This window comes from Acartia tonsa, chromosome 1 (genome assembly GCF_053477335.1).
Source record: "Acartia tonsa isolate MP-2025a chromosome 1, ASM5347733v1, whole genome shotgun sequence".
Lineage (NCBI taxonomy): Eukaryota > Metazoa > Arthropoda > Copepoda > Calanoida > Acartiidae > Acartia > Acartia tonsa.
In genome coordinates, this window is record NC_137260.1 from 41,171,294 (window position 1) to 41,196,815 (window position 25,522).

Consider the following 25,522-nt stretch of genomic DNA (forward strand, 5'->3'; position numbering starts at 1 on the left):
AAATAAGATTACTGTCCTGTCGGACAAACAAATTGACAGGAGGGTCTGTAGAGTAATAGATTTAGACATCAAGTAAGTGGTGTTACCTTTTTAATATTTTTTTTTATATTTTGTAGTCCGGTTTTTGTAATAGAACATGGCCCATTTCTTAAATGCTGTATTGTTTATTCTATATTTGTTTACCATATTTAGCACTATTTCCTCATCATAAAAGGCTTTCTTGTGCCTGTCAATATTCATACTTTTTACAGAAAATATTCTTAATGATAATTTGAAGAATAAATGTATAGGTATAGATGTATAACCCAGACAACTATCGGATTACAGTGGTTGGGACCTTATTCGTATGCTAGTAAATTGCTTTCTGTCTTTTTGTACCGACTTGACTGAGTTAATATTTTCGACTCTATTTGCTGATTTTCAAAGACCCAATTAGAAAACGGCAAAGTGTCACTACCCCGTAAACATACAGTCTATTAACCCCTATTTCTTTACTTTATTAATTAAAAGATGTTTTGTGGGAGGCATTGTATGATTGTCAAGCATAGCCCTCCTCAATCTAGTCAAAAAATATCTTACAAACTAGCTTTTTATAATTAGTGGTATCAGATAACTTATTGGACACACAAACATAAACACTTCATGTTACTTTAGCATATAAAATAGCAGGAAAAATATTTTGAAACTTTTTCAATTGTTAAATTTCAGGTTTCACTTTACCGCAAAATCTTAACTCAATTTTAGAGCAAAAAGTATTTTAAAGATTATAAATGATTGAATTTATGTCAAAAATGTCAATATCTGACCTACTTTTAACAGATTATATATATAGTACATTCTTCCATCTAATAATAGTGTGTGTTTTTTAAGGAACAAAAGTGTATCTTAATTTAACCCACTTACTATTGACAGAAATTAATAGTCAATATCTTTTTTTCTTAAAAAAAACTACATATTGATTTTAAAATCATATATGAAACACTTAGTGCAGATTACACTTTCTTTCCAAATAAATACTGCAGTTTCCTACTTAAATTAAAAAGACAAACATACATTATCTATAATACAAAGTAGAATGATGTCTGTTCGTCCGTCTGTCTGTCCGTATATCCCTTAAGATCTCGGTAACCACTGAACCGATTGGATTCTACTCTTCAGGGAATATACCTACTGGTCCTGTGGTGGTTTTAGGCTATTTTCTTGGGGGGTTTTAATTATTTAAAATAGTGGTGGAGTGGGGGATCTTCAGGTAATAAAAGGTAATTATACCTTTTGGGGCAAAGCCCTTAGAGGCTAGGGGCGAAGCCGCTAGTCTTCTTATAAAGTAGCTGCACTATTACCTCTGGGTGTAAGATGAAAGGGTAGATTCTCCTGGCTAAGAGCAGGCACATATACACTTTGTATAATATAGAGTAGCTGCGCTACTGACGTACTTACCTCTGAGTGTAAGATGAAAGGGTAGACTCTCTTGACTAAGCCCAGTTTCTGTGTTGCGAACTATGCAGAAATAAGGGTGGTGGGCATGTCTACAAATTTTAATCAAAATCAATTCTGCATAATTTTTTGCTTATTTCTCTTGTTTTTTTCCAGGTAGGGAGTTTTTATTAGACTGTGAATTATACTGGTAACTAAAGTTTTAAACAAAACACTTGTTATTTTAGCATATATTATTAATAAATCATTGCATTTTCCCCCAAAATCTTGTCTTATTTAATCAATTGTTTTTAGAATCCATCAATAAAAAAGGGAATTCTGCAACTTCACTCCAAATGAACATAGATTATGGATACAGGATAAAATTGTCCTGTCAAATTAAAACTTTGCATTCTATTTTGAAAGTTTTCCAACCATTACTAATTTTGTAAGTATATTTTACACAAATTCATAATTTATATTGAGCCGGTATTTTTGAATAGTAATATATTACATTCAAGCAATATCTCTTAACTAAGCAGTGGACAACTTTTGTTCGAAAAAAGGCTTATCCGTATATAAAAGTAACAGGGTCTAAGTCTGTTTATGTTTGTCTTTACCGAAATGCCTCTATAACCACTGAACCCCTATGGTTCTTCTTCACAGTTTAGCTTCTCATAGGTCCGTCCTGGGAAGGTATGTGTTCGCATACAATTAAAGAAACTATTCCCATACTTTCTACTCATAGTTGTATAAAAAACTTTGTTTGCCTAATGATAAATTTAATCAGGTATGAATGGACAGGTATCCTTTGTTTTCCAGTATTGTGTCCGCTGGATTAAAACCGGTTCTCAGAGATAGAGAAAATTACGTATAGCATCGAATTGAAGAAAATTAACACCATCCTAGTTAGTTCGGGCCTTCTACCCCTTGGGGCTAAGAATATGGTTTTAATTCTATAATTTTTCATTTTAATATCCGCGGAAGGCTGTCTATAATACGATGAGATAAATAACTATTATGATACAACAATGTCATATCATCGACATTATGGCCGATAGTAGAGTACCATATACCTTAATTTTATTTTATGAAATGGATGTATTATTACTTGGATCTTGGTTCCATGTTAGCAATCTAAATTGACGACCATTTTTCCTGTCATTATATCCACGTATATTGTACATTCATATATTTATCCATAATACCATGAACATTTTACATATTACTATTTAATAATGCTTTGAATTAGTAATTACATAAAAGTAAAAGGAAAGGAAACTTTTTACAAATTTAAAGAGAAAGGACAATGAACGATAACTTTGTTCATTCCCGTACTTCATAAGTGTAAAGAAAAAGCTAAATAATTATTTAACCATTCTTTGCCATTTCGCCTATCATGAATTTGTAAAACTATTGCTTATTACAAATGTAGTACCTATAATGAGAATAATTATGCATGAAAATATGTATGGAAAAGCATTAGGGGAGGCTGTAAAACTTGCGAAAATGTTTTTTTGTTGTTGTTGTTGTAAATAAATGAATTAATTTCATTTACACCAAACAAGATTTCAAAGAATACTAGATAACTAATAAAAGAAAGTGTTTTAAAGTTTTGGGTATCAGTATAAATTACAGTTCAATTTACCCTCCCTTTCTAAATTTTACTTGTATATGATGCAATAGTCCTTGTTTACTATAAAATTGATTTATTCCTGTAGTCTGCAGATGTTATGTGAAGCTCCCCATTTGGCACCATCACCAGATCAAGACCTTAAAAACATGAAACAAGTCTCATTTTGTTTCCACGGTAAAATTATTTTAGAGGCACTGTAGAAAATACTCTAAAAAGTAAAAATAATAAGTTTCATTTTCTCATTGGCTGCCGCAAACAATCCGCCATTTTCAAATTTACGGAAATTGTCTGCAATTATTTTTCAGAACGACTGAAAACTGGTTCTATTCCAGCAGATATTAATCGAATTCAAAGCCATACTGGAAAACATATAGAAATTATTTATTGTGAAAATTGCCAAATAATGAAAATGCAGATATGATTAGAATTATCTAAAGTACCTGAATTCCAATTTTTAGTTGGGTATATGTAATTGTTACCAAACTTCCATGACACTACTTCTGTCTGGTGCCGTAAGGATACTGGAACCTGAAGTAAACATATAATTGATTTAAGATCTAAATTCTTTAAAATGTCGGGAAAAAATGTATTAAGTAACTATCTGGATCCAATGTTCTGTGGGGACCTTCTTATTCTGCTAGCAAAATCTTCTCTCTTGTAGCGACTTGGCTATGTTGATATTACCGACGCTATTGCCTGATATTCAAAGAGCAAATTGAAAGAGTCTACGGGGTGGGGACATGAAGTTATTTATCCCCTTCCATCTCTATATTTTACTTTAATTTTATAAAAGAAATCCCAAATAACCATAGGGATGTTGTATCTGGCTATCGTTCTTAATATCAAATCTGAGTTAAATAAATACTAGTAGGTGCGTCACTAGCATCTAAGTGCTTTGTATTCTGCTAGGGGTAGGAGGGGATAGTAAATCATCGTACCTATAAAATCAATTTACTGAGATCTAAAGGTACAAACAAACAATTATCCTTACTACGTTGTACGTATTTTTTGATATAAATACAGCTACATTTTGATTTTATTATCTAAATAAACAAATTTAAATCTTTCATACTAAAGTAACAAGAGGTCCAACATAGAACAAAGGTCATTTTTGAACATCAGGAAATATGGTGTTTTCCCCTTAACAAGCAAAATAAGGTTTTATGCATTTTGCTGGTTCAGCATTGCTAACAGAGATCAGGGAAATGTTACCTAAGCAAATTTAAGGGATAAGATATTCAATGGTAAACAGATGTACACCCACAATTACAAAAAAAATTACTTTTATTAATTAGAATCATTGAAACTAGCTACATCGAAACTAGCAGAATATCCCATGATCACAAAAGGTTATTAAATTTGTAGTCTTAATGTTCCTTAGTTATAAAAGCAATTTCTTTTTTTGTTTTCGCTGTTTAATCAACTATTTTCTGTTAGCAACGGTTTTTGACCTTTAAATGCCTAAAAACTAAACTCATAAGAAATAGGAAAAGAAGCATACTTAAGAAACTGACCCAGCAGATTAAACCGCCTCTTTAATGCCAAAAAATCGACTTTTGGTATTGATCTGGGCAGGTTTTAGGCTATTTGGTTGAGGTTAGCTCAACCTCTACACGTTATATGGCCATACGTTTCTTCCAAAATTTTAGTTATGAAATACCCTAATAGGCTTCACCAATTTTGCCAGATCTCTAGCAAAATGGATTTTATAAAAGAATATAATTGAATAGAAATATTGACATGTTTCATGCTTTTTTTTCAGTGCAATGCATTTTTACCACTTGCAATATCACGCATGAAAGGGATCGAACTTCGGATTTTTTTCAATAAATATCTAAACCTAATATATTAGAATAGTTGTAAACTTATTACATTTTCTGAATATATCATACGGAATTCTATAAAATCAAAAAAAGCTTTTATTGGATTTCATTAGGTTGAGTGTCCAAACGTTTCAACAATTAATTGTAATCTACAGAATTGGTTATTTTGTGTATCATCACTGAGGATTACATCAATTTACCATCCATATTCTTATCCCTTTAGATCCAGGGCTTATTGGAAAAAAAACTTGTAAATGTGATAATATTCTATACATATCCCTTTAATCCCTGATGGCAAATATTTTTATATTTGTATTATAGGTAAAATGTAATATTGTCAAATTGCATTAAAGGGTAAAACCTATTGATATTGGACAGCCATTTCAAATACTCATTTTTTTAATGTTCTTAATTTATTATTGTTTTTTTAAAATAGATTTACAATTTATCAATATACAGGTGACTTTGCAATTATAAAAAAAATTATGTATAAATCAGTAATAATCGATATATTATTACTTGAATGTTGCATCATATTTTCATTTTCTCTGATGAAGTGAAGCTCGCAGATGGCTAAAATAACAAAACCCCCCAGCCACCATCTTTACTCCAATCCCTCTCATTTTATTGGATTAAAGAATTGACTAATAAATGAGGCTCATATTAGCAAGCTATGACATATTTTTGCCTGTCAAGATATCCACGGACAGCCTACATCAATCTCAGTTTGATCTAATTTGAACAATCTTATTCATATAATTTATCATTTACACACAAAAAAGGTTACATTCCGTATGACAAACATAACTCGATGTACATACTATCATTTAATTTACAGTCAATGCCCTGCCCAAATATTTTCAAATTAAACTTTCTTGTATAAAATAAATTTGTACTTTCACAGTTTTACCTAATATAAAGAAAATCTAGGAAAAGTTCAGCCTTGAAACAAAATGATAAACCCAATCCCAGGAGAGCAGAAAGAATGCCATTTATATAAATGTAAAGCCACTGACTGTATTTTATCAGGGATATAAAGGGATAAGACAATGCCCGATAAATTGATGTACATCCCCATTGATCATACACAAAGTCACCACTTCTGTAGATAACAATTAGTGGTCAAAATGTTTTGTCACTCAACTAAAAAAACAATCAATCAAAATTCATTAAAAGTCCCAAATGTTGATAAGCTAACAAATAAGAAAACGTTATTATAAAACTTGGGGGACTAGCGTAATAAACAGCCCAATGTCCCCTCCCTTTCTGAATTTATATAAATGTAAATCCACTGACTGTATTTCTGTATAAAAAATGTGGCATATTGAAAAGTAGGGCATTCTCAAAACTGCAACTCTGTTAGAATAGTATTAGTAGGTGTGCCGCCATTTCCGTATTAAAGAACGAAACCTATGATTAATATTATTTTGCTGATTTGGACAAACCAAGATTTTCGTGAGTAAGATAATAAAATTAATATCATTTTAGCTATGCGTTTGAAATCTCAAAATATTTTTAAAATGCAAGCTATTTCAAAATAGCTAAATACATTTTTCTATTACTATTATTTGGTATTTTTAATTTCAATATAATTTTAGCTAAAGGTTTCAAACATTTGATTCCCTTATCTTTTGAATTAATCTGTATAACAAGGGATGTTATTAATTTATAGGGAAGTGGTTCAGTTTTTGGTTTGTTTGTAACTTTAGTTCATTTTAGGTTAGGTTATATAGGGCACTGGTTTTCCCCACTTGTTAAAGGCAGATAAATCAACTTAACCCGCCTCTGATTTTCAATTCATTTAAAAAATAAGGGCAGGGGTTTTGTGTTGGATAGGCACTTAGAGAGAATTTTAATTCTCATAATAGTCTAGATATTTGGTGGCGTCTATATTAAACTGATCTTTGTGTGTAGGTGATTGCACATAGTATTAGTGGTATAGACCAGAATATTCTACAGGAATAAAGGGAATAGTTAAAAGACAGATATGTGGAATTTATTGTAAGGATTCCATTGGCTATCAGGCATATATACTCTGTAGCTCTAAACTATCCTAATAAAAGTTGGCCCTAATAATCATAAAGTCGCCTTAATATTTACAATTCTGGTAATTTTTTGGATATTTCACTCCCCAAAAACATGTTAGTTGCTTAAATACCCCATTATTTACCATTTAGAAGGCCATTATTATTATAAGTTTGCCTTTAAATATGCATAATGGTGGCTTTAATTAGAAGCTAAGATTTTCTGGCTTTTATATAAAATTAGCCTTTGATTTGGATAATGTATAATTCACTTTATTCATATGTTTTGTATTTCTATTCAAATCTTGTTGCTATTATAGTTTATTGTTTAAGAACAGCCTATTGTCTATCCCCCGTAGTCCCTGTGCATATGCATCAATACAATCAAAACAGTGGGGAAACAATATTTGGGGGGAAAAGATACATTTATTTCAGGCTATTATAGGGGAAGGCAAGACATATAGGTAGCATTTCCCTTTCATAAACATAAATGGTTTTGGCTTTCTTTAGAGAATATAGGCCTGTATCTTAAGCTTTATAGCTGGCCCAGCAGCCATATCAGATTACATTTTTAAAAAGTGCATTTTACACAACTTTTTCTATCTTTTATTTTTCTAACTTTCCTTTTCAATATTTGTTTTGATAGATTTGGGGTATCTAAATGTTATCCAACTTGTGACACACATAATAGTTATTTATCTAATCGTATTACAGACAGCTTTTCGTAGATACTAAAATAAAAAATTCTAAGATTAAACCAGTTTTGTTAGCCACAAGGGGTCGAAAGCCCGGGCTAGCAAAACGGGTATTAAATTAAGTTTTTTTTATTATTCGTTGGAAATTTTCTGTTATACTATGCTATACATAATTTTTCAAGATGATCTGGGACCCGGCTTTAAATCCATAACAAACCTATAAATTGCATTATTTCGTAAAAAAAAACCTAATGGGTAATGTCTTTTTAACTTTTATAATTTTAGTTTGCAATGTACTCAATAAGAAACAAAATATTATGTTGAATTAAATGCAATTGCTATTTCATTTCATGATATTTCAAATTACAATTTGATTTGAAAATAATATTTTGCGGCAAAGTTGTTTATTCATGTTTTTCAAGCCTCAAGAAAGTTTTTATTGTTTGCTTTTGATGGTAACAAATTTTAATTGTTAAATATAGACTATTTTTTGGTAGTCAGGAAGGGAGGGTACAATGGCATAGAAACTATTGTACAGCCATTTATGTATCGCAAAATTTAAGGAAATGAAAGTTTAGCACATAAAATTTGGCGGAAGATTAAATAATCGCCCATTATCCAATCCTTGTAACCTTGTACATGAAGGAAAACACAGGGACATTGGGCTGTTTATTGCTCTAGTCCCCAAAGTTTTATAATAACTTTTTCTTTTTCAATGGATTAACATTTTTGGGGTTTTTATTGAATTTTCATTGGTTGGTTGATTAAGTTGTCTAAACGTATCAACCACTAATTGTAATCTACAGAAATATTTTTCTCGTATTCATTTGAATCCGGTGGATAGGAACCGGTTTTCATGAATACGAAAAAACTATGTCTAGCATCGTATTATATCCAGTTTTCTACGAATATAGAAATGTACAATCATAAGATTAAAACCAGTTTTTTTAGCCGGTGCCTTCGGCACCACGGGGCTAAAAAAAACTAGTTTTAATCTTATAATTGTACATTCTATATCCGCGGAAAGCCGTTTATAATACGATACGAGAAAAAAACTATTTTTGTATCATCATAGCGAATGTACATCAATTCATCAGCCATTGTCTTATCCCTTTAAATCCCTGGAAAATAAACACAAGCAATAGCAAATATGTCAATTTTGACACAAGTGTTAAGAAAATGCTTGCACATAAAACCAATTTTTGAATCAAAAACTTTTTACTTGAGAATCTACTCTTATCGTTTGCTTAGAAGTCATTAACTAACTTCTCAGTGTGGCATTAAAATCCGCTGTATTAAAACCGGTTCTCAGCCATACTAAATATTTATGTATATTATGCTTTTTTACCCCGAGTCTTTGGCCACTCTGGGCTAACAAAACTAATTTTAATCTTATAATTCGGAAGACCGTCTGTTAGTCTGTGATGCATTTTAAAATATGACTATTTAATATATAATTTATCATTTGCTGCTATGGAACGAATATTCCTTTAATTTACAATTTTTAAAATTTACATCATGTTATCTGTTATGTTACTCCAAAATATTTTTAACAAACCTAATTTTAATCTGTTTTAACCTTGATAGAACATATTACATGAATTGCTGTACTTATATTTTTAGTAGCAAAGCTACTCTGCGATTTTAAATGTTCATTTGCCCTTTCTGTACAGCTGTTTTTTAGTTGGAAATGAAAATGGGTAATTTCATGCTCTTGAGAAGTATTCATTAATAAATTTGTTTTGGTAAAATATATCTGTCTTATAATCATCAAATCTGTGAATTATTTTAAAGCATCTTTGGCTACTCTTTTCATTTCAACTAGGCGTTTTGTATTGTAAGGAGGAAAAAGTGCCAAAAATAGACTAAAACCATACTTAAATAAAATAGCTGTATACAATCGCAAGACTTGTGTGAAGCTTCCCTAAAATTGAGAACTCATTCGGTTAAGCAGTTTTCAAAATATTACGATCTACATAAAAAAAAACCTACAAGAATTTTAATGAGATTTTTTTTATTTATATACTCAGCTTAAACATGTTTTTGTCTTCCTTGTTAATATATTTATATATATTTACCCTAGTATGAAGGTTATTTAATTTTACTACCATTGGTCGGCAAAATCTATTATTGACATACATTTTACAACCCTGTAATATTTATTAATCCATATTTGTTGTATTACATTATTTGTATAGCGTTACTACTCTTTAACTTGACTCCATTTGTCCATACGTCTGAAAACTTTAGAAAATATGACTTTAGCTTTATTCTCCCCAAAAATAGACATACACCTTATCGGGACCTATAAGAAGCTACATATTGAAAGATAACCCAAAGCACTAAACCAATAGCCGTCTCTGATTCTTTGCTGAAAAAAAATGTTGCATTATCCTATTATATAAAGTAGTAAGCGTTTTTTGTCTGTCCCGAAGGATCTCGCTAACCGCTGAACCGATATTGTTTTCCTTTACAGTGAAACTTCTTATAGGTCCTGGGAAGGTTTTAAATCATTTTTGGGGAGGGTGTCTTCACCCCCCTCCCCCCCCAAAAAAAAAAAAAAATTTTACTCTTTTAAAACTCAAATTTAAAATGGGATGAGGTCGACTTTTCCCCCTCCTAACTTAAGTGCCCCTAGAGGCTTCTAGGGGGCGTAGCCGCTAGTATTTATAAATAGAAATGTGTATAAAGTTTAAAATAAACCTTTTAAACTTAAAATTCCCCTTGATGAAAAAAACTCGATATATTTGATTTATTACCACAAGCCCTTTTGTAATATTAAGATTATTTTATGTAAAACTCAAAACATGTACTCATAACCTTATCAAAAAAGTAACAGGGTGTATGTGTGTCTATGTTTAGCAAATAATCTGGCTAACTGACGGACCGATATGGTTCTCCTCTAGCGGCGTAGCCGATAGTTTACATTAAAGAAAGAAAAAAAAACAATAGCATAAATTGTCTAAATACTAAATAATTTGAACTCATTGCTAATGCACAAATCACAGGAATATAGGGATAGGATAATTGAAGATAAATTATATTCCTCCTAAGCGGTAAGTTTGCAAAATTATTGGGGGAAGAAAGGGTCGTAGTTAACCTACGGAAGATGGGATACACCACGAGATCTTATTTTGGTGTATCTCTAAATTTTACTTAATGAAGTGCATGGTTATATGGTTAGTAAACGTTCTTTAGACAACAAACGCTTTGATTGCACGACCTTTGACTGGGGTATTAAAACTGGTTTTAATCTTATTTTTTTTTAAAATTTTAATATACCCGAAAAGATGTCTATAATACGATGCGATAATTAACTATTCCCTCTCTGGGAGTCATGACAAGGCTGAAATAATTAGCAATGCATCGTTGCGACCTCAATTTTTTTTTGCACTAAAACTGAAATTGGCAAACTGTTTAGTTTTATAGTGCTTTGTTAATTTTTGCAATAAACAGTTTAATACATATTTAATATCTATTATGAATGAAAGATATGATAAGATTTTAAAATAGTTATTTATCATAAAATACCAGTTTCTATTTTTTTAAATAAAAAGCCTACTACATAACCTCGAGTGCTTTATGCTATTTTCCATCGCAATGAAACAACCATCACAAAGGTTACTATTAATTGTAGGCAAAACACTCCCCCCAAAATGGTTATAAAATTTCCAGGATATCTGAGAAGCTACATTGTAAAGGTGAACCATATCTATTCAGTGGTTAGCGAGATCCTTTGTTACAGACAGACACATAGATAGACACAGAATCTGTTACTTTTATATAAGGATGAAAAAATTGCAATGGAGCATAAACAATGTAATAAGTTGAGATACAGCTGAGCTGTTTGAGTGAACGTTAAAATTTTGCAAGGTCATACTGTTTTTATTATTTATCAACTTCTAGGCAGATATGAAGGGACAACTTTTTCTTTATATGATTTTTGGGACTATAAACTATTTGTTTAACACAAAAAGCATCTTTCATTATTGGTTAAAACAGAATGAAATGTAGAAAAAAAAAACAATGTGTATTCTAATTTTTTCCAGTATGGCTTCGAAACCGATTAATATCCACTTGATTAGAACCGGTTCTCAGTCATACTGAAAGTTCATGGAAGGCATCTTATTAAGACAAATTTCCGCAAATAATAAGATAAAAACTATAGAATCAACAAAGATGGTTTTAATCTTATAATGATCCATTTTAATATCCGCAGAATTCTGTCTATAATACGAAGTGATAAATAACTATTTAATTCTTTTTTTATCTGAAATTTTCTAAAAGACTAACTAAAGTTCTGCTTAATCTGCACAATCTATCTTGTTAATGTATTTATTATTACTTGGATTTTGGACCAGATTATCATATTCTCTAATAAAATTAAACTTGTAGCAGGCTTAATTAACGATACTCTCCATCCCCCCTTTTATCCCACACCCTTTCTTTCTACTGGGTGAATGAACTGACCAATAAGTGATGTCTATTTTAGCAAAATAAAATGACGACAATTTTTTCCCTGTCAGAATATCCACGTATATTCTACATCCATTTCTATCTCATTGTAATTCTTGAAGTGAATTGTATCATTTATTGAGATTATTTTGTCCGGCTTTTCATTCGGTGATTAAAGAGTTACTTTTCTTCAGTTACACAAAGCTCGTCTGTTTGTACCATGGTTCAGGGATAGGACTTTTGATGATAAATTTTTGGTATACTGATTCCTGGGACAACAAAGTACAATTTTATAAGCGAAGCAACTCTATAATCAAGTTCTAAAAATGTAAGTATGTCCATAAACATTATCCTGTATCAAGCAGTTTTTCAACAAATTTACTTACAATTTTGCTTTGACTCTTATACATTCGCATTCTGATAATTCAGTTCTGACATTATACAAGTGTTAATGTCCGTTTGTCCTACCGTTTCAGAGCTTCGCTTTTATGGATGTTGTCATCCTTGTTCTATTTCGTTTACTTTCGTTATTGATTTTCACACAACAATTCTTGATGGTATGTAGCCAAGCATAGTTTAGATCTAATAGCCGAGGCTAAAATTAGGTTTAATTTTCAAAAATTATTTAGATGCCAAGAATTAGGTTTGTATGAAATCACCACCTTAAATTTCTCAAACTTTGCAACTAAATAAAATTAGTCACTATAATGAAAACAAATTTCTCATGAATAGAATAATATAATGTTTATTATTATGTATTATCTAGTTTATCTGTATTTCATTGATGATCTTTCTCTATATCATCTCACTACAAACATCATCAATATGCACAATAATCAAGAATAAAAATATTATATGTTAGAATAGAATATTTTCACAAGTGTCAGGAATATTAAAGTATGATAAATTAGAAAAAAAACCTAAATAATTTCTATTTTCAAAGATATAAAGATATGGTGCATAATTAGTAGATTTGATAATTATTTGATAAATATTGCATGGATTTTAGGGATAAACAATGAATCATAAAATTATATACATCCCCCATAATAATTAACAAAATTACCCTCCTATAGATTACATTATTGGTTTAAACGTTTAAACAACACTAGTTTTGAACTAACCAATCTAAATTTAAAAATTGAAAATTTTCTGAGTCATCAAAAATATATAAAACGTTGGGTCCCAGTGCAATTAAAAGCCAAATGTGCCCTGCTTCCCAGATGTATTGCAGATTACATTACGACGTTTAAACGGACTGACATACCTTAGTTATAGTGAAGCTGTGTTACTAAAAACAAAGGACCACCGGAATTATTTTCTATCAATTGTGGAAACATTTGTAATGGTACACTAGCTACAAACATATATTTTCACATTATTGTATAATTTACTCTGTCTGTCGGTCTGCCATTCCGTCAGTCCGTAACGCTCTATTGGAAGTGTGATTTTCTGAAGATAAACAGATGAAATTTCAGTAAAGATACCTATGACATATGCATATTATCTCGATTTCTTATTTTTTTTTATAACATCTTCTCTATGACTCAACTTGATCTTTTGGCTGTATAATGATTAATTTGAGCTTTGCTACTTATGGATGCTGTCATCCTTGTTTCATTTATAACTTAGTAAGACTTGAAAGGAATGGTGAAGGCTTAGGTCTATAAACGGATGCAAATAATGGCTTTATTTAGGTAAGACCAAAAAGCAACGAAAATTAAAGACTGTATATCAGTAATTTTTTTATCTTGTATAAACAATAAGGTGTAGTTTTATAAGAGGTCGAAAACGAGTCGATGGGAAAATGAGGTTATTTCTCACCCCAATGTAATAAACAATCTATATATGTATATTGAGTGATCATGCAGAGTATGCAGAATAGAGCACTTTTTTGGCGATGCTTCGAAGGCTTATAATAAGTAGAAAACCATTATGAGGTAAACAATATATGAAATGAAAAGCAGAACATCTTTGAAAAATTTGTATCATTTCACATGAAGAGCAATAGGGCTCTAAGAGATTTTATATTTTTACAATGAATAGTAATAGTTAATTGTAAATCTATTCTTTTAGTCTATTGGTTGTAATATAAATGCATGTTTTTATGAAGACCATTTGCACATAAAACAGTATTAGGCCTCTAGTGCATATATATTGAATCATATATATAGTGCAATACAAAAATAGTCTATTATAAATCTCAATCTAATTTTACAATCTCAAGTAATCTATTCTTTAAGTCTATATATGTAATATATATATGCATGTTTTTTCTCTTCCGATGATTTGCACATAAAAGAGTGATAGGTCTCTGGAGTATTATAGATCTCTATAAAAGCATAAACAAGTAAATAGAAAAATAGACTATTATGCAGTTTTAGTGATTTGGGGGATATCATTGGCATATAAATCAATTTCGTTATCCTTCATTCATTTTACCCTAATGTTCTACAATTTCTAGTAAAATACTAACAATAACAATATAAACAATACTAAGATAATAATGGTTGTACCTGACGCTTTAGTATTCTAGTATTAAGCCTGACAACAGCTAGTAATAATATTATACAAATTCTAAGATAATACTGATCATACCTGACACTTTAGTATTTCAGTATTAATCCGGACAACAGCTAGTAATATACTATCCAAATACTAAGATAATACTGATCATACCTGATATTTTAGTATTCCAGTAGTAATCCTAACAACAGCTAGTAACAATAAAATCTAATACTAAGATAATACTGATCCTACCTGACACTTCAGTATTCCAGTATTAAGCCTGACAACAGCTTGTAATAATACTATCCAAATACTAAGATAATACTTATTTTACTTGACACTTTAGTATTTCAGTATTAAGCCTGACAACAGCTAGTAAGAATACTATAAACTACTAATACTAATTTTACCTGACACGTTAGTATTCCAGTATTAAGCCTGACAACATCTAGTACTAATACTATACTATAAACTACTAATACTAATCCTACCTGACACTTTAGTATTCCAGTTTTAAGCCTGACAACAGCTAGTAATAATACTATCCAAAAACTAAGATAATACTTATTCTACTTGACACTTTAGTATTCCAGTATTAAGCCTGACAACAGCTAGTAATAATACTATCCAAATACTAAGATAATACGAATTCTACTGATCTAACCTGACACTTTAGTATTCCAGTATTAAGCCTGACAACGGGCTCCCCGACCACTTGTACCAAAGTACTGCTCTCCACAACTAAAACAAAACAGCAGTTATTGTCAATAAATCTCATGTAATGACAATTTGTCAGGTATTTTACTTTCTGTTTTTATGTTATTAAATATGTATGTAAGTTCCTTTATAGATATACCAATTCAGAAGATTTTTTCTAAAGATTATAGCATCTGGCTATTAACAAAAGATTAGGAATGTGCAGAAAAGTAGCCTGAAACCATCATTAGGCTGAAATAACCTAATCAAACATTCGTCCAAAGTTAAATTTCCCTAAAAAGGATAACTCAATCGGTTTAGTAGTAAATATTAAGCTAAAGAAAAAAAAACTTAGTACTTAATAATAAAGGATATAATCGTCCAAAGCTACTCTATAACTAGTTTACAATTAAGTCTCACCAGGTCTGATATGAACTAAAGAGGATATGATGGTGCCATAAGGATTGCTGGCACGACATCTTAACTGCAGGTCGAGAACATCTAGATCTCGTGTCTCCCCACCAAATCTAAAACAAAATGATTATTTATTGTCATTTATTGGTCAGTTCATTTATCAAGTAGGAGGAAAGGAAATAGGGTAAAGGCGAAGATGGGGGTATTGTTATAATAGCCTGCTGCGAGTTTAATTTTATTAGAGAACATGAAAATCTGGTATAACATCAAAGTAATAATACATCCATTAATGTAATATATAAGTAGGTATACAATGTCCCTTATTTCCTTTTTTGGAGGAAGGGGGGGTTCCCTTTAGATAGTTAATTTACCCTTCCGAAAAATATCCAACCAGGCCTTGTTTAAACAAAATTTAATTATAAGGATAAAAGCATAATTAGTATTAAATGCATAATCTAATAGTACTTGTTATTTTATAAATAACTGAAGACTATAATCTGCAGAAAATGTTTTTTTTGAGTTCATTAAGTGCAAATTATAAATTAGAAAAAATAAAACTTAATTTACATTAATTTTCATGGGGGGGGGGGGAAGTTCTTCAAATAATCATTTTTCGGTGGGGGGGGGGGGGGGGGGTGGCGAGGGTGTAGAATGCCCCATACATTCAAAATATTTTTGTAAAGATTCCTTCACCAATGAACATCAAGACTTTTTTTTGTCTATCAGTCCGTCGGTAGGAATAAAATTCACGTGGCTGCAATATAAGATAAAAGGCTAAAACTTTAAAAAAGATTTCTCTTGCAAATGTGATACTACCTTATAAGTAGTTTATGTTGGTCAGTAATGTATTTTAGTCTTTACTTACCCTATTACTTAAGTCTAAATAGTGTTTTTAGGACATTAAACTTTTTATTACACTAGTCCCTAAAGTTTTGAAATAAAATTGATTGGTTGGTTTATAAAGTTGATTATCCAAATGTGTAAACTACTACTAGTAATCTACAGAAGGGTGAATTTGTGTATCAATATTTGGGATGTAAGTCAATTCTTTGGGACATTAGCTTATATATTTATATCCCTGGCTTTGTGCCGTACCCTTTTTTGGTGTCATGTTAAAGAGTCATTATTACATAAATCTTTACATCAATTATTAATGTTTATGTGGTTATCAAAGACAGGAAAAATATGCTAGAGAATAAACCTAATCTAAAAAGTCTGTCTGTCGATCTGTCTGGAATGAACTTAGAAACTCAAAAACCGCTGAACCGATTAGGATTTTTGGTTCAGAAAATATACATTCTTGTCATTTCATTGTGTTTTCTTGTTTGAGGGGGATTGCGGGGCAGTATGTAATAACTATAGTCTTTAAAAAGATGCTTTATCTGCCTTATTTTAATTATAATCAAATTTAATGTGGAAGGGGGGAGGGGTATTTTCTTATTTTTGTAGGGTTTAAAATATTTGTAAGTATGAATAATATAGATTTTAAATCATCTACAAAATGAGCTCAGAAACAATGGCATCAGTAATTTTTAATGTATAGATCTTTTTTATTTTTCAGAAAACATAACCTTGCCATTTATAGTAATTTAGTAAGGAATATTAACTTTGGCGAGCCATAATATAATGCATGTCTCACATTATAGAACCATTAAACATTGAACAATTTTTATACTTTTAACAAGTACAATTATGTCAATAAGTATATCAGCAAAAGAAAAATAATTAAAAAGCTTTATTATTAGAAAAAAAAGTTAATTAAAATATTATATTTAAAATTTTGGCAATCAAAATATCAAAACATGATTTAATCCTTATCTAATAGTAACATGATGTCCGTCTATTGGTAGCGAAGGATCTCGCAAACCACCAAACTGTTATGGTTCTCTATAACAGTTAAATTTTCTATTGGTTCAATTAAAATTTTTAGTAATTTTTGGGGAAGCCAACTGTACCCTTCAAAGAGGAATCGACCCAAAAAATTGACCATTCGTCAATTTTGGTTGCTAACATGGACATAATTTATTAGGAAGTAAGGTGTTGAATAGGGGGGAATCGTTATTTTAGCCAGCTAAGTGTTCAACTTTATTAGAGTACATGATAATCTGGTGTAATATCCAAGTAATAATAAATCTATTGACTATACACTTTTCTTGCCAAAATATTCTACACGTAAATTAAAGTAAAAAGTGGTGTGAGTAAAAATACTGGCTACGGATTATAAAAATGGGTTAATTAATCTGGGTTAATCAAAATCATTCACATTAAAAGCAAGGCTACAGGGATGGGTCAATGGGTAAATTATCAGTAAAATCATTTTACAATATGGCTTCGAAACCGATTAATATCCGCTGAATTAGAATCGGTAATTAGCCATATAAAAAACTCATGTATAGCATAGTATCATAGACAATGTTTTGCGAATGATGAAATAAAATTAAAACAAAGGCCCTGGCTACCAAAACTATTTATTATAGGTTAGGAATGAGGTAAATACTAATTTCAAGTGTCCTTGATTTTGCTGAAAAATCAATGATTTATTTAGCAAAAAAGCTAAAAGGCTCTATAGGACAATTGTTTAACAATATTTTAGGAAGCCTTACAAAGTGTCTAAAAAATCAGCCATGTGACGTCATAAAAATAAGGGTTTTCTTTCCACTTCTCCTATCGTCCCTCATTTTTAGGACGTCACATGGCTTATTTTTTAGACAATTTGTGAAGCTTCATTTGTTCTCGTTTTTTAATAAATTTTATATTTACTTGTCTCTTTATCTGAGCAATTAACCAGTTGATTAACTGTGTTGGAAAATTGTGCACTAGATTAACAGTAACTGCTAGTTTTTCACAAGATTTGTATTAGGTACAATTTTTAGTCTAGTTACCTTTTTTTTACTGTCAATGACATAATATTTTGTTTCTTTCACAAAAATTGTTGTTTTTCCCCCTACACCTTACATTTACAGGGTATAACCCTGTGGGATCATAACTAATAACTATACCCGCGATACCCTAACCCAGTGGGGCTTGCAAATGCCTTCAAAAACTAAGGAGGTTATGGGGCACGTACATCGGGTTTTGCTATGAGTGCTTAATGAGGTACTTTGTAAGATATGCAACATAATCATTGATAGCTAAAAATTATTAAAATTATCAAGTTGCATAATTAAAAACACTTAAAAAGCTTCTAAATATAGATTTACATTTGAAAGGGGATTTTTACCTTTTTTTGCTAAATAAATAAAAAAATTTCTAATCCTTACCTAGGACAAAAATGTCCATAAGAAGCACATAAAAAATACATGGAATATTGTTTAAGCGCAAAGAGAGTTGTGTACTTTGTTAAAGAGAGAGAAAAAATACGTTTTTTATATAAAATTTTTAGTTATAGAGTAGCTGCACTCCTAAAAATAAACTTGGCATACATCAAGATATTTAAATATGAAAACTCATGCTAAAGAATCTTTTAAATTGTTTGCATTTGTTCTTCAAAGTTAAGAGGCAACCTTCCAACTTCCCAAGAAAAATATTTTAAACTGTTTTAATTGGTAAGGAAGACAAGAATAAAAACATTCAAAACAAAACCAAAAATATAATTATAATTTTAAAAAGCAGAGGTTAGAATTTCAAATAAATAAATTTAAATCGGTATGTCCCTAAATTGTCACTTTTTCTTGTTTTCTTTTCTAGGTTAAGATATATTTTCATCCCTTCAATATTCAAAGTTTCTTAAAGAGCCCCGCATTGTTCAAAATGGTCAAAGAAAAGAGTTAAATAACTAATTGCAAGAACATTTTATAGTGATAAAAAAGCATGGATTTTAAGAAGAATTTTATATACATGTTAAAGTTAATAAATATCAATTATAATTCTCTAATCCCATTCTAAATTTTCCCTCTTACATATTTAAAAATGTATTAACATAATTAAACATTTTTAAGCAAATAATAACAAGGTTAATATGATCAAAAAGTACCTTAGCAACAATAAACTAAAGAGGAAACAAGGATGACAACATCCATAAGTAGCGAAGCTTATAATTTTCACAAAAAAAGGAAACTTTTATAAATTATTTTATGAATTAGTTAGGTATATAAAAACAGTTAAATAATACAGCATAATTCACAGAAAATTTGAAAAAATGTTCAAAAAACTTAAAATTGAAAAAATATAGGATAGTGAAGATATAGAACCTTCTAGAACAATAAACATTTTATAGAAACCTTGAACACCAAAGATTTTTATTGAAACTTCTACAAGAAAGTATTAACTAATAAATATTATCCATCAAAGAATTTTTAAAGAAACTTCTAGAATATCAAAGACTTTCCATAGAAACTTCTAGAATATCAAAGACTTTCTTAAAAACTGCTATGAGAACATCAAGGAATTTCATAGAAACTTCTAGAAAACCAACAATTTTTATTGAAACTTCTAGAACATCAAAGATTTTCATAGAAACTTCTAGAAAATATTAAACCAATCAAAATATCCTATTATCCCCAATCCCCTCACCCCCAAAAAACCTATATATTTTAAACGTTTTTATCGTGAATTTTCTAGAACATACTATATAATTGCTATAAATAGATCACAGTTTACCCTTTTTAATTAGTTCTAATTATAGATTTAGTGATCATACTATACCAATAGTCATTCGTGATTTAATTAAAATTAAAGTTAATTTTACCAAAAAGTAAATTAATGAGAGTTACAAAGTGAATAAAAGTGATTTATAACAATAGGGTAAGTAAGGAATATTTATATATTATTTATCTATAGTTGTTTTTATTGTTAAAATATTTTTGCTAAAAATTACACTTTAAGATTTTTAGGGAGGGGAAAGATTGCTATAAACAATTTGCGAAATAACACATTGAATTTGTATTTGTCATGAAAATTAACATTGGTATACTTGTCTGAAGTAGATATGGCTTATGACAGCTTTAAATAAATTACATTATGGGGTATATTTTAACTAATAATTTAGTATTATGCCGTTTTTTCTATGTTTCATTTGACAGATTTATTCAACATATTCCTTACAATTTTTTAGTTAAATATTGTTGAGATATAATAGACAATACTAGTGTTCAACCAAACTAAAAACAATTTGATTAGTGATAATCAAGCTTAGTTTAGTATTGAACATTATAATTATTTCTCTATATTGGAGACAAGTATTTGTGATATAAGATAGATAACTCAAGGTGAGAAAATTACTTCATGTTGAAACCCTTATATTTTTTAACTGTCGGCATTAGGTATGATTATTATGCAATTTATACTTTTTATTAATGGCGACTAGAATATGTCTTTCAACACTTGCCTGAAAAATATTAAAATTTTGCAGAAAACAAATAAACAGTATTAAAAAATACATTAAATTGCGCATTTCAATACTTATCTAATTTAGCAAGTATTCCATGTTTTACTCTACTTTTTTATGTTGCTCTATTTTCAAAAGTGAAGCTGTTCTATAATTAGGGTTGGTCCGTCCGTCCGCATGGAATGGATAGCTTTTTTCATTAATTTATGTATGTTAGAGTTTTCCTATTGATTTCAAACTTTGATGGTGATTCCTGTAGTAGTTAGGTACAATTTAGGAAGCGTAGCAACTCTATTATCGTAACCAGAATGTCCGAATGTCCATTTTAATCATGTTAAAATTGATACTGTTTGGCAACAACTTTATATGTAATCATTATCTGATTAATCTGATTTTTTGAATACTGATTTCTAGGGCTTCAAAGTACAATGTAAAAAGTACAAAGTACATTTTTGTTTCCACTTTAAACAATTATATTACGATCATTTCTGATACTCTTCAAGTGTTAATGTTCGCTTTTCCTACAGTTTCAAAGCTTCACTTTTATGGATGTTGTCATCCTTGTTTTTTAATAATACTGTGCGTTCAAATTGTTTTAATATTTACTTATTAACAATAAAATCAACCCTGAAAAACGGTTCATTGATTTTAACTTCTTTTAACCCTCATATTTTAGAAATAAATTTAATAAACAAATATTCAGTTGAGAAATGGCTGATCAAGCAGTTGTGAGGTTCTTAAATAAACATTTTCCAAATGAGCCTGTTACAGTCCCAACATTGAAAACAACAGGAGATGGGCACTGTTTTCTCCGTAGTATTCTACAAGATGTCTTTATTAGTGGGTATGTGAGTGGAAATGAGTCTCATTTCAAACATATATTTTCCACAGAATTTATTAAAGAGGTGGAACAGGAGCTGAATTTGACAACTCCATATCCACTGGTTCAATTTAACATAGATGATTTATCCGAATCATCTACAAAAGAAGATGCAGAGCCTTTCCTAAAAATATTACGATTTGCCCTCATAGACAAAGCAAAAGTGTTTTTTCGTGAAAACAATATTTTGTGTCTGTCAAATGAAAGAGAGTGGGAACTCCCCAAAAAAGATGATACCAATTGGCTTTTTGATTTACTGATTTCTTTTACAGCACATGTCATTAAACGTCATTTGTTGATTTTTAATGAAGACTTAGGCAAGATAGTTTTTCAAAGTGGAAATGCTCATGATAATAACAATGTCGTGAACAATACTCCTATACTGCTGGCAAGAATTAAAATAAGCAATACATCATTCCACTATCAAATATTGAAATCAAAAAATTCGCAATACTGGCTTTCTTATGTGTACAGAGAAATGAAATTACCTTATAATGAAGAAATTATTCAGGAATGTTTGAGACATATAATCTTTTTGATTTTATTTAGGACATAAGGACCATTTACCTTATAATCATGAAGGATATAGAACATATATTTGTTTGAAGAAAAATTAATTTTTCTGTAAGATGGGGGGGGGGGGGGCGGTTTTTTTTGTTAACAATATATTTTAATTAGTTCTTTTTTTGAAGTATTTAAGTTTTCTTTAGCTGGCATAGGTTAATTCAAAGCAATTTATTATGTCTTTTACTTAGAATATCAGTATCAATCCTAATATGCTCCCAGTTGAAAATCATAGCAAGGATATTGAAATTCAAGATTCTGTAGGAAAACCAGAAACATGTCGGAGGTGTTTTGTTACACTAACGAATATTTTGGAACATTTAAAAATTAACAAGAACTGTTCTAAATATTATTTTATCGAAGAACAGAATGAACACAAAATATCATTAGAAGTTCAACAGGAAAATATGCTAAAGATATTAAAGACATTAAATATTTTTCAAATGGATCATGCAGGTGTAAAACCTGACCTTTATGTCTATTTATTCTATCAGCAATATATCATTTCTTTATTAAAGTAATTAGATCTGAAAATTAAAAAATATATTCTCAAAAAAGTTTATTGAATTTCATGAAGGAAATAGGATTAAAGAATAGTTATTTATCGCATAGTATTATAGAAAACTTTCTGCAGGTATTAGAATGAAAGATCTTAAGATTAAACCAGTTTTGTTAGCTAGACCCCAGGGGATTAAGTCAGGGCAATCAAAACCTGTATTTATTTCATGATTTTATTTTAATGTTTGTATTAAATTGTCTGTAATATGATGCTATTCATGATTTTTCAGTATAGCTGAAAACTAGTTCTAACCCAGCGGATTATTCTAATCAGTTTCAAAGCCATACTGGAGAATTATTTACATAATACCTTCTAGTTTTTAGCATAAATAATTACTAGACTAAGTGCTTTAGTAAAAAACCTTCGAAGGATCTTGTTGAAGACAAAAACCAGGAAAGCTTAAAATTTAAAAAAAAATTTCTATAGAAACAACACTTTTTTATGTTTTGAAGCTCGAAGCTTCAAATTTGGGGTATTGGGTCTACTTGTGGCAGTCTTTCTGCAGTTAGAGTAGGCCTCCTATAAGTAGTAAAGGGTTATGGCATTAAATGTTTTAAAAAATCTTTTTAAATATTTTAAAATTAATATGTTATTTGAATTATAATTGATTCTTTACAAATCACGAAAAAGCAAACATTTATAAGCTTTTTTACAGTGTTTAAGTGACAACATATATTCAACATGTAAAGGTTGTTGTACAAAACAACAAAAACTTTTTCAACACTTCAAGAGTTCTACTGCATGTAAAGCAAAATACACATTTGATGAATTGAAATCTATCAAAGAATATAATATCAAACAATCAAAAAAACTATACAAGGAATTTTGTTTCACTTAAATAATTTGATACAAATGATATCAAATGCTTATATTTTTTAAGTCTTGCACATTTAAAAAACTTTTTTTCATTAATAGTATGAACAATTGACCTTGAAAACTTTGGGCTTCAAAAAATTGTATATCCGTTTCTTTAACTTTTTTAAAATTTGGCAAATCATCCTCTCAGTCTGAACAGTCTGATTTTGCCATGTTTCACCATTTTTGTTTTTGTTTTGCTAATCAATGCAGTAATTTGATGGCTATCTATTTGTGTAATTAAATGTCTATCTGTCATAAATGGATGTATGTTTGTTTGTAAATATGATATTTAGGTCATTTAGCTTTGCCTTTCTAACTTTTATAATAGACTAAATTGAACGAAACAATATATTAGAGGAATGAATCTAGTGAAAAGCATAAAGATAATGATAAAGCTGTGTTATGTAATGGTTGCGGTAGAAAATTCAATCAGCTCAACAAACATTTGAGATACAATTTAAATTGCTCTTCATTTTACAGCACTGAAATAATTCAGGATCAAATCAAAGAAAAAATGAGAGTATCTAAAATAAAAAGTAGACAAAATCTAAAAAGTGTTAATGAAACAGAATACAAAAAACGTGAGTGTGCTTCTAAACTTAGAAGTAGACAAAATCTAAAAAACAAAGACTATGAGACCTACATTGAAAATATAAGAGAATCTAAGCAAAATAGTAGATCTAATATCAGAAGTTTAAATGAGACAGAATACAAGGAACGTGAGTGTGCATCTAAACTTCATAGTAGACAAAATCTAAAAAACAAAGACCATGAGACCTACATTAAAAATATAAGAGAATCTAAGCAAAATAGTAGATCTAATCTCAGAAGTTTAAATGAGACAGAATACAAGGAACGTGAGTGTGCTTCTAAACTTAGAAGTAGACAAAATCTAAAAAACAAAGACTATGAGACCTACACTAAAAATATAAGAGAATCTAAGCAAAATAGTAGATCTAATCTCAGAAGTTTAAATGAGACAGAATACAAGGAACGTGTGTGTGCTTCTAAACTTAGAAGTAGACAAAATCTAAAAAACAAAGACTATGAGACCTACACTAAAAATATAAGAGAATCTAAGCAAAATAGTCGATCTAATCTCAGAAGTGTAAATGAAACAGAATACAAGGAACGTGAGTGTGCATCTAAACTTCACAGTAGACAAAATCTAAAAAACAAAGACCATGAGACCTACTCTAATAAAATCAGAGAATCTACACAGAAAAGTAGATCTAATCTCAGAAGTTTAAATGAGACAGAATACAAGGAACGTGAGTGTGCATCTAAACTTAGAAGTAGACAAAATCTAAAAAACAAAGACTATGAGACCTACAATGAAAAAAACAGAGTTGCCAAAGTAAAAAACAGAAAACTCAAAAGAGCAGCCAATCCAGAAATATACAAACTTTATGAAGCTCAATCCAAACTAAAATATCGCAAATCAAGTTTGTTAAATTTTTCTCTATATGACAGATTTGTTGCATTTAGAAAATCTATTCAATATGGAAGAAAACATAAATGTGAGTCCTGTCATAGAAAGTTGCATTTATCAAGTTTATCATTAGTTAACAACTCCTGGATATCTACTGTAAATGATTTAACCAACTTGAGCTGGTGTACTGAACATTCTGATCCTACCAAGTTAGTGGGGAAATATCTCTGTACTACATG

The 25,522-nt window shown here is 29.9% G+C and overlaps 1 protein-coding gene across 4 annotated transcripts in view; it reads right to left on the reverse strand.

Moving 5' to 3' along the window:
* Positions 1–25,522, reverse strand: part of LOC145319615 (cell adhesion molecule Dscam2-like) — a 194,267-nt gene that overhangs the window by 151,065 nt on the left and 17,680 nt on the right. For all 4 annotated transcript variants that reach the window (XM_080161875.1, XM_080161853.1, XM_080161884.1 and 1 more), the window contains exons 3-7: positions 15,671–15,777; positions 15,219–15,295; positions 3,490–3,577; positions 3,129–3,186; positions 1,438–1,526 (exon numbers count right to left, since the gene is read on the reverse strand). In XM_080161875.1, the coding sequence (XP_080018001.1) occupies positions 1,438–1,526; positions 3,129–3,186; positions 3,490–3,577; positions 15,219–15,295; positions 15,671–15,777 (419 nt within the window). The remainder of the gene's footprint in view (positions 1–1,437; positions 1,527–3,128; positions 3,187–3,489; positions 3,578–15,218; positions 15,296–15,670; positions 15,778–25,522) is intronic.